Source organism: Anguilla anguilla, chromosome 9 (genome assembly GCF_013347855.1).
Source record: "Anguilla anguilla isolate fAngAng1 chromosome 9, fAngAng1.pri, whole genome shotgun sequence".
NCBI classification, from domain to species: Eukaryota; Metazoa; Chordata; class Actinopteri; order Anguilliformes; family Anguillidae; genus Anguilla; species Anguilla anguilla.
The window spans coordinates 48,286,053-48,300,922 of NC_049209.1; the positions used below are offsets into that span (position 1 = coordinate 48,286,053).

General features: G+C 42.7%; 1 protein-coding gene across 1 annotated transcript in view; it reads left to right on the plus strand.

The window, feature by feature from the left end:
* The window catches only part of kirrel3a (kirre like nephrin family adhesion molecule 3a), an 82,315-nt gene that overhangs the window by 3,137 nt on the left and 64,308 nt on the right, over nt 1-14,870 (plus strand). Inside the window, exons 2-3 of the mRNA XM_035435066.1 lie at nt 2,414-2,563; nt 13,201-13,350. Coding sequence (XP_035290957.1) covers nt 2,414-2,563; nt 13,201-13,350 — 300 coding nt within the window. The remainder of the gene's footprint in view (nt 1-2,413; nt 2,564-13,200; nt 13,351-14,870) is intronic.

Sequence of the window (14,870 nt, forward strand, 5' to 3'; positions counted from 1 at the left end):
TCCCTCACCCCGCATCATTTTGCCACGTCCCCCACCCTCTGCTACCCCACCTCTCCCCATCTTCACCATGCCCCCCCACCCTCAGTTCCCCCACCCCTCCCGCTCTCTGCCATTTCCCCCACCCTCAGTTCCCCCTCAGCTCCCCCACCCCTCCCCCTCTCCACCATATACCCCCCCCCCGAGCTCCCCCAGCCCTCCCGCTCTCCACCATGCCCCCCATCGCCAGCAACCTCCCCCCCTCCCCTTCTCCACCATGCCCCCCCCCACCCTCAGCTCCCCTACCTCTACCACTCTCCACCGTGTTACTCACCCTCAACCTTTATCCCCCACACTTTCCTCTGGGTGTGACCTACACACCTTACTGGCTGTGAACAGTTCCCTGCCATGTGGCTTAATGGGGTCAACATGCTGCTTGTAGCCTCAGTGGCCTTTGGCAATAGTGTTTACAGGGTCAACCACCAAAAATAGACTGACACGACACTGATGACGTTCAGTTCCTATTTTTTAAGGGAAGAAGAACAGCAAATTCATGTTCCACTGCATCAGTGGGCTCGAGTAAAAGGATGGTCTCTCTCTGTTCAGGGCATCACGACATGTTCTGAGACTCGGTCTACTTGTCACTCAACTGTTGAACTCACCTCCGTCTTCACGGAGTCCGTGTACTGTGTAGAAGCCCTTAAGGGGTGCGTCCGATGGGAATGGGGACACCGTGAGACCTGCATCGGGTTTTTCTCATTGCTTTTATTACTCTCCTAATTCCATCTGACAAGGCATGATTTAGGGGTCGAAGCAGGCGACGCCGTCGTCCCGATAATATATTCGTGGCGCGCTGCAACGCGCTCCCTCCACGGATCCTCCCTGGGGGTACACGTCTGCTTGTACGAATAACCCGGTATACTGTTTGCGCTTTAAAAAAAAAAATAAATAAATAAAAAAAATCATTAAGAGGAAAATACAGTCCTTAAATGTATTTCGGAGTTTTTGATTAATACGAGGCCGGTAGATGCGATTTCTAGGGAAAACAAGCGTACAGTAAATCAGTCAGCGTACTCTGTGTTCACCTTTTAACAAACCATCAGTTCTCAATAGACTGGAAACAGTGGGTGAATGATGTGGCGGCTAATGTAGTACTTCAATGGAAGGAAAACACTTTTGACTGCGGGTAATAGAGTAATCCATTGCTCTGTTTTTCCCCACCTCCAAGTCAAGCCGGTAAACAGATATCCACGGAGATGGATTTCTCTCTTGTTTGTCATTAAAATAAAATAATTACCTTTTTCAAAAAAAAAAAACGAATAATAATATGCAAAGGGCAAGCAAAGCACAGCATCTAGGGAAATGCCTTAAAGCGAGCAGTCTCTTATAATTCACAGGATGAAAACACATTAAGTAACAGTAACATAATCCACCATGGTGTGCATTACAGTTGCTTTTTATTATATTCCTTTATATATTTACATGTGTCCCCCCCCCCCCCTTACGTTCACAGCTTAGCGACTTAAATGGGCTTAACACACTGTGTTAGGGAAGAAAACACTTTAAAAAATTTTTTTTTTTTTACTGGCTTTCATTTGTAAGTCAAAGCTAAGGACGAATGTGACAGACCCTAAACAGAATTTCTCAGTGCGCATGCCGTCCAGGAGAAAGGATATTAGCCAGAGAAAAATCCCCCCCATCAATCACGGCAACGTTTCCCTCCTCAATTCTCCGCATTCGTTCTCCTCGTTTGCGCGAAATCGAGGACGTGCGCGGCGTTCCATGGCTACGGCGACGCGCGGTCGATGTTAACATCGCCTCAAAGGCCTCGGCGCACGGCCGCACACGCGCACAGAGCGCGACGCGGAGAGGTCTTTCGAAAGAAAGTATTTCCCTGGTTCTTTCGTCCCATTGTCCTGCGCGGTCATTGTGTCAGAAGAATGGCGGTTTTACCCTGTTGCGTGTGCAGGGACATAAAAGGCGCATAAAAAAAAAGAGAAGAAAAAAAAAAGAAACATCTCCTGCTAAGAGCCTTCCACGCGGCGCTTCATGAGAATGCTCTCGTGCCCCGCGCGTCGATGGCGTCCGCGGTCGACCGCGGCGCTCTGCCGATGGCTCCCCTCTCCGCGCGACCGGCGTCGAGGCGACTCGTCACGCTCGCCACACAAGCGTCCGCTAGCTTATAGCGCACGCAGGCGCTAACAGTCGGCGAGAGGCAGGGCGTCCATACTCAGGCTCCGTGACAGGGGCACGTGACCGCACTGGGAAGACGGGGCGGAGGGTGTCTGCTGGGGGGCTGGGGGGAGGGCGCACCTGGAGGGAAAGGTGTCGCACGGGCAGGGACGGAACGAAGCGGATGGCGCCGCGGGATTCGCGGCCGTGCGATTGGCGGCTCTGACGGTACGTGCGCTTGTCTCTCTCTCTCTCCCCCTCGCAGGGCTGTGCGCCGTGTTCACCCAGCAGCCGCACGACCTGGTGGTGGTCGCCGGGCAACCCGTTACCCTGCCCTGCTCCATCCCCGGTTACCATGGCATCGTGCTGTGGGTCAAGGACGGCCTGGCGCTGGGCGTGAACCGCGACCTCTCCGGTAAGACCACCCTTTCACTTTCTCTCCTCCTTTCATATCCACTCAGCATTCACGCTGTCTCTACCTGCTGTATTTAAGGGTACTTGTTTCTTCTGGTCTGTGACCAGCCTTTTCTTTTTTGTTTATTCGCCTACTAGAGCATTTTCTCTGTTACTCAGGATGTATAGAATGCAAAACTTGGCGAGGCTACAACACAATAATGGCTGATTTGATTTTGGGAAAAAAAAAAAAAAAAACATTTCACCCTGGAGACTCCCTGCAAATCATCCACTTTTCAGAATCTCACTGACGGCTGCACTTTGTACAGTGTAGTCTCTGCAAACAAAAATACACCAAAAAAACAAATAAATAATGTAACTAATAACTAATTATTATTATTTATTGTGTATTTTTGTTTTATAATAATAATAATAGTTTTTATTATTTTATTATTTTTGTTGTTGTTTTATTGTTGTTGGTGTTAAAAAACAAGATCCAGTATCAAAATGATTAGACACTTTAGGCACTATTTAACGGCATTCTCTACAGGTAAATGTAACAGCTCAAAGGTGGATTACTCCTGGTTTGTTGTTGTGAAGATCAGTAAACAGTCCAATTGAAGGTGGGAGTCCATCACTTGTTTAGATTATCGATGGACGATGAATGATGATAGTCCTTATGCATGCATCCACGTTGAATTTGCAATCCACATTTCCACTTGTGAGATATGGGATTGCATAAGCACACCCCAGGTGGTAGGGTCTAAGCCACGCCCATTTTTCTTATTTGCTTAATATATCACTACATCACCATCGTCCAATAAAAGTAATTGATGTTATTAGTCTTGTCGCTGTGATTTTCTTTTTAATCAATAGAGGTCTTAACATCGTTCATTCGACAGAGGTTTCAGCCATCATTCATCATCAAAATGTGCCGCCGTTAAGGCCCCGTGAAGCCATGCACCCTATTCGTGCTTTAAAAGTCTCTCGCCTTTGGATTTTATTTAGTTTTTTTGAAAGACAAGTTCTATTTTACCACCTTCTTATTCAAGACTTCGAGACCTTTTAAACTAGAAACTGTTTAATAAAACAGATTTAAAAAGAGCCCGGACTTATCACGCCATCCATTTCCAGAACTGACAATAAAATCAATAGTTGCTCTTATGAACGCCTGAGAAAAGCCACTTATCCTTTTCTGTTTTCTTTTTTTTTGATTTGTCAGCCACAGCTGCCGCGCTCGGCTTCGCGACGTCTGTCTGAAAAGACCACCCGCCCGACCTTGGGTGCGAATTAAAACAAGCCCTGTAAAACTGCCTGGTAGTCTCGGGCGAGTCCCATCATGATACACTGAATGTTGTAGACCCTTTTACTCCCACCCGCCTCCCCCTCCCCCTCCCCCTCCCTCCCGTCCTGTCACAGATGGCACTGAAAGAAGAAGAAGGAAAAAAAAAAAACCATCTCGAAAGGCGATGATGTCTTATTGAACCCATTTAATTCCCTCAGAAGGCCTTTACCAGGCCCTGGGGACCAATGGGAGTTCTGCTGAACAGAAGCGGAGGGGGGGGTTTGGCCACGGGAGACCAGCCGCGCGACGGCGGCGGTTAATCGGGCCGCGGGCGGTCAGAGCCGCGGTCTGACCTCCCCGCGCGAAGACAAGCGGCGCTTCGTTCTCGCGACGGAGTACGACGCGGCGGCGGCGGCAGACGGCGTTTGCTCGGCGAAAGGCTAGAGGTGGTGGCTCCGAGGACACGCCCGACCCATACCGTAATAGGCCTATTTCACAAGATGGCGACCAAAACCGGATGTAGGGATACTTTGTTTTTGGTTACCGTTGCTACGGACGCAAGTCCATTTCTGACAGCAAAAAATTGAGCCTAAACAGCGACGTGTGTTCTCACAGTCCCTGATAGCTCTGCCAAAGTTCACTGTCCGATGTTATCCGCATTGTCGAAGCATTGCCAGTGAACGTTAAGCGGTATAAACTGGACAAGGGCTATAAATTCTTTTTTGAGAAGTTTATATTCGGTTATGAAGGTAAGTATAACGTTAGCTCTGGTTCACAAGAAAGCTAAATAGCTAGCTTGCTAACCACATCAAATTAGCCGATTAAAGAGATGTTGCACTTCGACATAACATAAATTCTTTTCTGGAGGCGACTCCATTGTGTTTTCGTAGCGTGAAGCAACATCAGCTGTCCGTTAACAGCGTCTCTGTTCCTCTCGGTTGTCCCGAAAATGAATGAATAGGGAGCCTGACAACTGTGAGGAAAAGCGATTCTGTTAACGTTGACGGTGAGCAGGGGAGGCAAATGCTATGTAAGTACAAAGTGTTAGGCTCCACAAAATTACTTATGTTATTATACCGAAGTGAAATATCTCTGAACTAAGTTTTGTACTACCGTTACTATTTTGTTACATGCTGTTTGTGCTGTACTTGTTCTAATAAAGATTTATATTGCTTGTCAGATCGCCTGTGTCATGGTGTTCAGTTCACTACCGAGCTGTTTGTTTTCATCGCTGATAAAAACTACCCACACATTTTTAAATCAGCTGATATATATATATAAATTCAATTTCCGAATATATAACTTCAATTCTGAATATATAAATTCAATTCTGGATATATAAGTACAATTCCCGAATATATAAATTCAATTTCCGAATATATAACTTCAATTCTGAATATATAAATTACAATTCCCGAATATATAACTTTAATTCTGAATATATAAATTACAATTCTGAATATATAAATTCAATTCTGGATATATAAGTACAATTCCCGAATATATAAATTCAATTTCCGAATATATAACTTCAATTCTGAATATATAAATTACAATTCCGAATATATATATAACTCGGTTTATAATCAGGCATATCACAAGACAGCCGTTTTTACTTTTTGAATAATTTCTTTTTTTTTCTTCATGGGCTACTGAGTGAGAAAAACAAGTTTAACATTAGCATCAGTAAAATTTGACAGTACAATCAAGGATAAGCAAACAAAAACGTTAAATAATTAAAATTTGAATGAGGCAATAATTCGGACTTCATTAAGGGGTCCTTATTTTCTTGGTATTAGGACCTTTCAAGTAGGGGCACCAAATTTCACAGGGAATGGCCGGTTGTAAACAGGAGCAGGGAAACGTTCGCCTGGTTGAGAGCCTCGGCGAAATAGCATGCAGACCTCTTCCTCCGTAGTTTGGTGTGCGCTGGAACTTGGAATGTCATAAAATCAGTTAGCGAGCTATATGTTATGTTATGATTAGCAAATTACGTTTTAGCCAGCTAGCTTGTTAGCAAGCACATATTTGGATATTCAATGTTGAAACTGCAGATGCACGTTTATTTTAGTTGTTAATTGTAATTACAAAATGTATTGACGGACATCGCGACAAGCCTACTTAAGATAGGGTAAACGTCCCTATTAAGCCCACGTACCATATAAGCCCACTTGCAACTTCTGAGTCAAATAAAAAAAAACTATATCATCATTTTTTGCTGTGTGATGTTTTTTCGAATGAAGCTGCTTGTTACGTAAATGACACTTTTTATTGTAAGTCAATCACATTTATCGATATTGAGTTATCGAAGCATATGTGTGGCATGTGCCTGCTGATCCCAGAAGTTGCAAAAAAACTTAGGTGATTTTGGTACCCTCAGAAAATAACATTTTTTGTATATTTCTACTCTTGTTTTTGGAAAGTAGTCACTTGTTATCAAAATTTAAGTGATTAGTGTTTTGAATGAGACATATGTTAGAATATTACCTGAATTAGAAATATTGTGTCTTTTGAAATCAAAATATGAGTTTTAGCACGCTAGCAAACAGACCACAGGCTGCATCAATACAGTAGCTACATAGTATGGTTCATTGCAATGACATAAAGCATGATAAGCATGTATAGTTTATATTTTTGTATGCAGTTTATATTATTATACTGTTAAATAGACAATAAATGTGTATGTTTTTCTTTATTTATTTTTTAATTAACATTTTTATCTGGTGGGCTTAAAGGGGACTCTAGCAAAAAAATCACACTGTCTGAGGTGGATGTAAATGAGTATAGCTAATTACTTCTCTACATGATCAATTTATACTTTTCATATTATGTTAGTGCACCATATATAGATTTATTTCATATAGTTGTTTTTTAATGTCATGTGAGTAGAATCAAATATTCTGTCTTTTAACCATAAATTCACTGATGTTCCCTTTAAGCCCACCTGTTTCCATTAAGCCCACTTCACTGTGTTTCAATGGGGATTTTCTCCCTTTTGACCTTTGAACCATTTTCCTCCCTCATTTTGATCTCACCTGATGAATCAGCTCCATAATTCAGATAATTAATACCCATATTTAAATATCAGTGATATTGCATAGGTCAATTAATTCTGGATAGGCCTATAGGTGTTCTATCTTAACATTAGCAATAATTTTGTAATCTTTACTTTTCAAATGAGTTTTAGTTTAAGATGACTAAAACACGAAAACTACAGTTCATGCCCATGCATGATAGAAGCACAAGTTCATCCTCTGCAAAGCAGAGGGACCTGGACCATTCTATTTGCGCAATAATGAGGTCATTGAAAATCAACAAAAATAAGATGAAAGCCATGAACGACTTACTAGCGTAAGACAAAGACAACCACAACGTGGGCTAAAGATTGAAGCAAACAAATAAAATAAAGCTTAGACCACCCTATAACCTGTTATGTTACACTACTAAGATGGAGCATGGAGCAAATGATAGCCTTACTAAAACGATACAATCACCTCAAAGAGCATAGGCCTACGTTTAGTCTAGGAGAAAGTAGAAATTGCAGAAATGTTGACATCTTTCTTGTTTATTTTAAGTTATAGGCTAATGATACATGAGCTTCAATATGTTATGACTGTCTCCTCATAATGAACTGTATGTGTCAATGTTACTCCACAATGAACTGAATGGTTTTAAAATGTGTTTTTACAATGTTTTCAAACTACTATCCTAAATGTGATTAACATTTGAAAAGTTATTGTTTAATTGTAAATCCTGAAATTGACTCATTTACTATCCTTAGAACATTAGTATTGAACTTGAAATTGTTTTTCATTCAGTCAGGCGGTCTTCAGAAATCTTCATAAAAACACCTGCACTTTCAACCAGCTGACTGGACCAGAAATTTTGGCCAATTTCAAATGCCAACAGCACACCATAGAATAGAGATACAGACAAATGACAACACATATTGAAAGATGAAGTATTGAAGAGTAATTTCCACTATAGTTTTGATTTCGTAAATAGTTTTTTGGCTACATTCCAAAGAAGACATGTTGTAAATTTAACTTTTTCTGTGTTGACAACACAGCAAAAAGGCTGGTTATGCCTATTTCAAATGTCATTTACAGGCCATAGGATAGGAATGGAGACAAAATGTAAATAGCTATTGAGAGCTAAGAGATTACAGATTTGAATAGAACAAGTTTGTATTGTTAAGATTTTTTAAATATATATTTATTTATCAACAAATCATGAAGTGGGCTTATTTGGAACACCCATGGGCTTAAAGGGTACGTTAGGTACCCATTAAGCCCATGCCAGACTTTTGACATATTTTGACAAATTAAACAATAAAAACATTAGAAATTGGTATAAATGAATTATTGACACTTCAAATGAGAGATTAGACATGCATTATAACATTATAATGTTCTCACTTAAATTGGGGCAGTATACATGAAAAATGTCTGAAAAGCGGATTTGGTGGGCTTAATAGGGACGTTTACCCTATATCAGCTGATTTTAAAATGTGTGGGTAGTTTTTATCAGCGATGAAAACAAACAGCCATTACACAGGCGATCTGACAAGCAATATACATCTTTATTAGAACAAGTACAGCACAAACAACATGTCACAAAATAGTAACGGTAGTACAAAACTTAATTCAGAGATATTTCACTTCGGTATAATAACATAAGTAATTTTGTGGAGCCTAACATTGTACTTACATAGCATTTGCCTCCCCTGTTGACCGTCAATGTTAACAGAATCGCTTTTCCTCACAGTTGTCAGGCTCCCTATTCATTCATTTCCGGGACAACGCTACGAAAACACAATGGAGTCGCCTCCAGAAAAGAATTTGTGTCGAAGTGCAACATCTCTTTAATCGGCTAACTTGATGTGGTTAGCAAGCTAGCTATTTAGCTTTCTGGTGAACCAGAGCTAACGTTATACTTACCTTCATAACCGAATATAAACTTCTCAAAAAAGAATTTATAGCCCTTGTCCAGTTTAGACCGCTTAACGTTCACTGGCAATGCTTCGACAATGCGGATAACATCGGACAGTGAACGTTGGCAGAGCTATCAGGGACTGTGAGAACACACGTCGCTGTTTAGGCTCAATTTTTCGCTGTCAGAAATGGACTTGCGTCCGTAGCAACGGTAACCGGAAACAAAGTATCCCTACATCCGGTTTTGGTCGCCATCTTGTGAAATAGGCCTATGAACGGGCCACTCGTAGATAAAAAGGCTATGCGCCGGGGCGACGGCTTCGCGACTAGCCGTTTTTCGTTCACCGACACCGGTGGTAAAATGATAGAGCTGCAGTAATGGACTAAAGCGACATTTCGCGGGAAAGTGCGCAAGCGATTGTTCTGCATTCAAAAAGAGATTCTTTTTTTTTTTTTTTTTTTCTCATTGGCTGCTGGACATGGAGCACTGTCCACAATGAAAGAGCTATCTTCACATGCTTCACCAATGAGCGATCAGATGAATGGGTATGGCCAGAACGAGAGCCCATTGGCCGCTCGCTCCCTCCGCTTTTTCGCAGTTGTTCCCAAAACCTTGGCATTTAACAGCCGAAAGCAGCGTGCATAAACCGCGGCTAGACAACAAGCTGATAGGTTGAGTCTCCAGTTTTGACTCCCCTTTGTTCTGATTTGGGTGCTACAGGACCTGAGTCATAGGACAGTTCATTACCCTTCCCCAGAGAGTACAGCTGTGGTCCCCAGTTTCGTAGTTCCAAGGTTTCCTCCAACCCCTGGGGAGTCCTTGATGATACTGGTGTCCCTTGCCAGACGTGATGTGCAATGACTATATGACTATATATAGATTTAGGAAAATATTTCAGACTATAAAACCTTATTTAAAATACAAATTTTGTTGGGGGTCCTCTGGAAGCCTTTTGTGCCCAGATGGGGGTCCCTGGATCAGTAAAGGATGAAACCCCCTTGTCTAAGCCACGCGCTTCTTGTCTCCTTCCAGTAAGGTGCTGGCAAGATGCTACCCACCCATTACGCTGAAATATGGCACCGTTCCACCCTCTCATAAACAGTCATTCAGGCTCTATTGACCCACTATAGAGAATAATCCCCTGCAGACACTGATGGATCCGTTACCTTTAACAAAGCCATTGCACAGTACAGTAATTCACTGCCATAATTGAATGTTTTTCACTTAGAGAACAGATGGCTTGTGTCACGTTTTTTTAGAGGGATTCCTGAATTATCAAAAGAAATGTGTTGTATTAAGAAAGTGAGCATTTAAGAACTTAAAATGTACATAATTAAGTAAACAAATAGTGAAACATAACATATACTTTAGTCATATTACTGCAGTATCATTTTCAAAATGCTATGCCGAGCGACCCATGACTGTTTATGTATACATACATATATATTTCATTTATTTATTTATTTTTTAAAGGGGATTTTTTGCTGCAATATGTTCCCAAGGCTTGCAATGGAGTTTGCATCTCAAGGAGTCACACGGGTGCAAGCGATCGTGCATTATGGGCATTTTCTCATTTGCGACGGATGATGTTATTTTCTGGGTCTCGAAGAAGCGGGGGGGGAAAAAAAACCCCACAGAATTACTTCGGGCTCTCTCAGATTAATCCTCTTCCGCTCATTGGCCTGCACTGATCCGCTGGGCGACGCCGACTCGTTCCGCATTACAACCGCTGAGTCAGAGCAGCTGAGGACAGCATTAATGCATACCGCTGGCTAACGTGCTAACGAGAGACGAGATCAGCCTGGAATTAGGGAACGCGCTCATTCCTCATTGCGGCTCAATGCTAACAGATGATTGGGCCGAGGTGCTGATACCTTGGCAACAAAACAAACGGCAGTATTTTATACTGAATCAATGGCCATTAAGGTTATTTATTGCACACAGTTAAGTTTGATCTGGCCTCTCTGTTAAACTAAAGCCTGGCCCCATCATACAATGTTCCCAAACTATGTTAGTCTTCATACCACTTCTTACCCACAAAACAATCCATACATTGGAAATGCGACTCAACTGAAAGTTTTAGGGAAATAATTGCTTTGTTTTATTTTAAATTTATTCATGATTTTATTTCTTTTAGTCTTATAAACTGTATTTTATCTTTGACTGGCTTTCCCTATGCGCCCAGTCTTGCGTTAAACATCCTGCCGCCGCTCGCGTCTCTGCTTGTGTTGTTCCTTGTTTATAGTCTGTCTCCATCTCTTACCTCCATATTAAAAGTATCTCAGATAATGATGGGAAATGCAGTTTTTGGCTGTAGTTCTCCCTTCAGCGGCCAGACCATGGCCACTTCACGCCACATTGTATTAAAATCGAATGAGGCCTAATGAAGTAAGAGACAGTAATTGAAGTTTTGTGGCCCAGCAGACTCATAATGAGGTTCAATGGTTTCCAATGGCTATTGTGCCTCTCTAAATGATCACAAGGCTAATTTTGATAGATAGTGCCCCAGACATCCTAATATTTTCCCCGAATGATGTGACAGAGATGTGAAAAAGCTGACAACAAAAAAGTGTGATCTGTCATGGGTGTAATGCTGATGTTAGTATGCAAACCAGAGTATTTATCAACGGTAATTCAAAAAAATGGATAATGAAATGGATAAAAACTGCTGATCAATCTGCCTGCCTTTCGTCAGTGTAGAATAATTAGGACAGGTCTTTGGCAGAAATGGTGTTATATATATATATATATATAGCTGATTCACTGGGATTAACAAAATGACCGGTGCTGTCTTTGAATTAGAACATGTTTAATACCATAATTAGGAAAGGTTCAGCCTTATAAATGCTGTTAGATCAAAGCTGTTCATGTTAAGCCTTTGTGAAATACTCCTTAAAGCTCAACAATCACAGGTTGTCATTGTAGTTGTGAGAAACGCTACTCCTTTAGAGCATGCTCCAAATGCAAATGGTGTTAACAGTTAATCTGAAGTGTGTGAGAGTCAGCAGAGGTTTTTTTTTTCGTTTCTTACTCCTTTCTTTCCAGGGCAGTAAAACAGTCAGGTCTTCTGAAAACTCTTTTCCTTTCGTGTTATTAAACCATAAATCTCCCACCCATTCTGCGCCCATTTCTCAATCTTTCCTGTCCGTTGGCAGTGTTTACTGCTTCAAATCATCTCCTTTATTATTTTGTCTCAAAAAAAAAAGAAAAAGAAAAGAAAATCTACCCGGAGCAAAAAAGAAAGAAAATTCTTGTGTGTGTGTGTTGTTTTATCAGTGCCTTGGCATTCTGGGAGCAGAACTAGAATTACTTGGATTGGAAGGATCTGGTAATCCATTTTACTTTTGTGAAAATGTGGGTGTGGTTCAATAGCCAGTGTAGCAGCAAGGCTTCTTAACAGCCAAGATCATGTAATCAAACGTAAGAGAAGCAGGGATAATGTTGTGTGATGACGATGACAATGATAATGATAATGATTCCTGGGACTGGTAGAGAAACATCCAGTGTAGCTACATTGACAGATATACTACAGGTTACATATTTTTGCCGGGAATCTCTGAAGTCAAATATCGGAAGAGAAACCGTACACAGTATGCCAGTAGATATGGCTTTATCGGAGTTAGTTCGTACATACACGCTGATAACAATGAATTACTCCCCATAAAGACAGAAGGAACGATAGATCGCTATGGGTACATCTACACAAGCATCTGCAAGCGTTTGCCAGTTAATCTCAATCTTAATGCATTTCACCTGTCTTCTGTTTGTGTTAAAATCAACGAGTATCTGTAAGCGGCAGTATAGTATAATGGATAAGAAACTGGTCTTGTAACCTAAAGGTCACTGGTTTGATTCCCTGGTAGGACACTGCCGTTGTACCTTTGAGCAAGGTACTTAACCAGTGTATATCCGGCTGTATAAATGGAGGCAATGTAAATACTATGTAAAAGTTGTGTAAATCGCTCTGGATAAGAGCACCTGCTAAATGCCTGTAATGTAATGTAAGCTAGCTGGTATATTTGTAAGTATACACAGTCCCTTCCCTGTGTTCCCGCACGGTCTTATCACGCAGTTGAGAAGCTTTATTTTCTCCCTGTACACCCCTTTTCTCCAACAAGAAACCTCTGCAGGTGGACAGCCTTGCCAGAGGGAGAGTCTTTCTGAGCTGCGTCTATATTGTGAATGTAATCTGTGTGGCAGCATTGTCAAGTTAATCCCATGATCGGGGGGTTTGGGGGGCTTAAGATGATTCTGAGGGCCCTGACTTACTAGGGACCTTAAAAAAATATAACCTAGGATACACTTGGGGGACGGGAGGGAGGCTATTGTGAGATGTTTCCAAAATCCCTGGTGGTTCCACCTGCCAACGGGGGGCGCTGGTTGAACTGGACGACACTGGGGCGATGGAGCCCGTTTTGACGGGTTCTCTGTGCTTCCAGGGTACCCGCGGTACTCTGTGGTTGGGGACCACGCCGAGGGCGAGTACCACCTTCGGATCGGGCGCGTGGACCTGACGGACGACGCCCTCTTCGAGTGCCAGGCCATCCAAGCCGCCATCAGGTCGCGACCCGCCCGCGTGACCGTCCTGGGTAAGTCACGGCCACACCCACAACGCACACACACACGCACACTTACACACACAACGCACACACACACACACACAACGCACACACAGGACCGTGTGACCATCCTGGGTAAGTCATGGCCACACCCACAATGCACACGTGAGGCGTACGCTCTTTATGACAACTCAGCTTCACACACCCAATGTGCAATGCCTTTGAACATCCAACACCCATTTATTTATGTACGCGTCTCCTTGTATAGAACAAACATTACACATTCCCCTGTATTTGCACATTGTATGCATGCTTGTTCTCATGTGCACTCATAGCGTACATAAGGATACATGTTTCTAACATACAGTAGTGTTACACAAGCCTATCATCAAAAACCATTTATGTTTAAAATGTTTATGTTTCTTCCACTTGGCAGAGGTTTCTTATTTTGGCATAATACAAGAATGAGCAGTGCCTATATATCCGTTGATTCAATTGATTGTAAGCGCTGACTATAAAATATCATTTCATCTTTCAAAACCGTCAAATTTCACTGCAAAATATTAATTTCAATCCAGGTTGGTGAAGCAGAGGTATCAATACTGCTTTGTCACCCTTCCAGAAGAGTACACTATAGAATGAATAATTTAAACAGACAAGACATTCTGTTTCACAACACGGCCCAGACCGAGCTGTGGCTGTGCCTAGCCTTGCGGTTAGAATTAATTTCCGGAAAACCAGCACAATTGTCATTAGGACAGTTTATCTCTATAAAACTTTAATTGCCCTTGATTTCTTTTCCAGTTTTATTGAACAGGAAGGATGAATGATTATTACTTTTCTTGTGGCATTCGCTGCCTTTTTTTTTTTTCTTCTCTCCTTTCCCCGTCTTCGCCAGCGAGGCGAAATGAAAGAGGGAGAGAATGAGTACAGGGCTTGAGGAAGCGGGGTCCTCACGCAGAACGGCTGCTCGGTCTTTATTGATCTCCTCTAATAAAAAAGTGAAAGTAATGATCCGGACGGGAGGAGGAGGAGGAGGCGGAGAGAGGGAGGGCGGGAGGGAGGAAACGAAACGAGTCTCCGAGAGCTCTCGTTCCGGCCGAACCTCCGCGAACGCGACCGCGGCGATCGACGATTTTTCACGCAGACTTTAATTTCGCGGGAAACGAGCGGCCCGCCTGGTTTCCGCTGATTTAGGCTCCCGCGGCTCACCGTTCGCGAGGAGCGTCAGTAATCGCGCACTTCGCCCCGTTATTTGTTTTCTGGAGGAGCGCGGGGCGGCGGATTAGCCGTATAAATAATGCCTCGCCCTCGTTCCCGTTCGTTTCGTCTCCCGAGAACCTGCGCTCTTTATCGCGAGCCGAAACGCAGCGAACGCGGGGTTCCATTCAGAACTGGCGTGCTCAGACCGGCGAAAGGGGGTTTCGCGTGGCGTCGACGCTAATGGAAAAGAACGACGCCGTTCTCTGCTGCTGACGCAGTAGCGTAATGCACCCACCCCCCATTGCAATTACTTGACCCCCCGAATGAATGTTCCGGAATATTGTTTC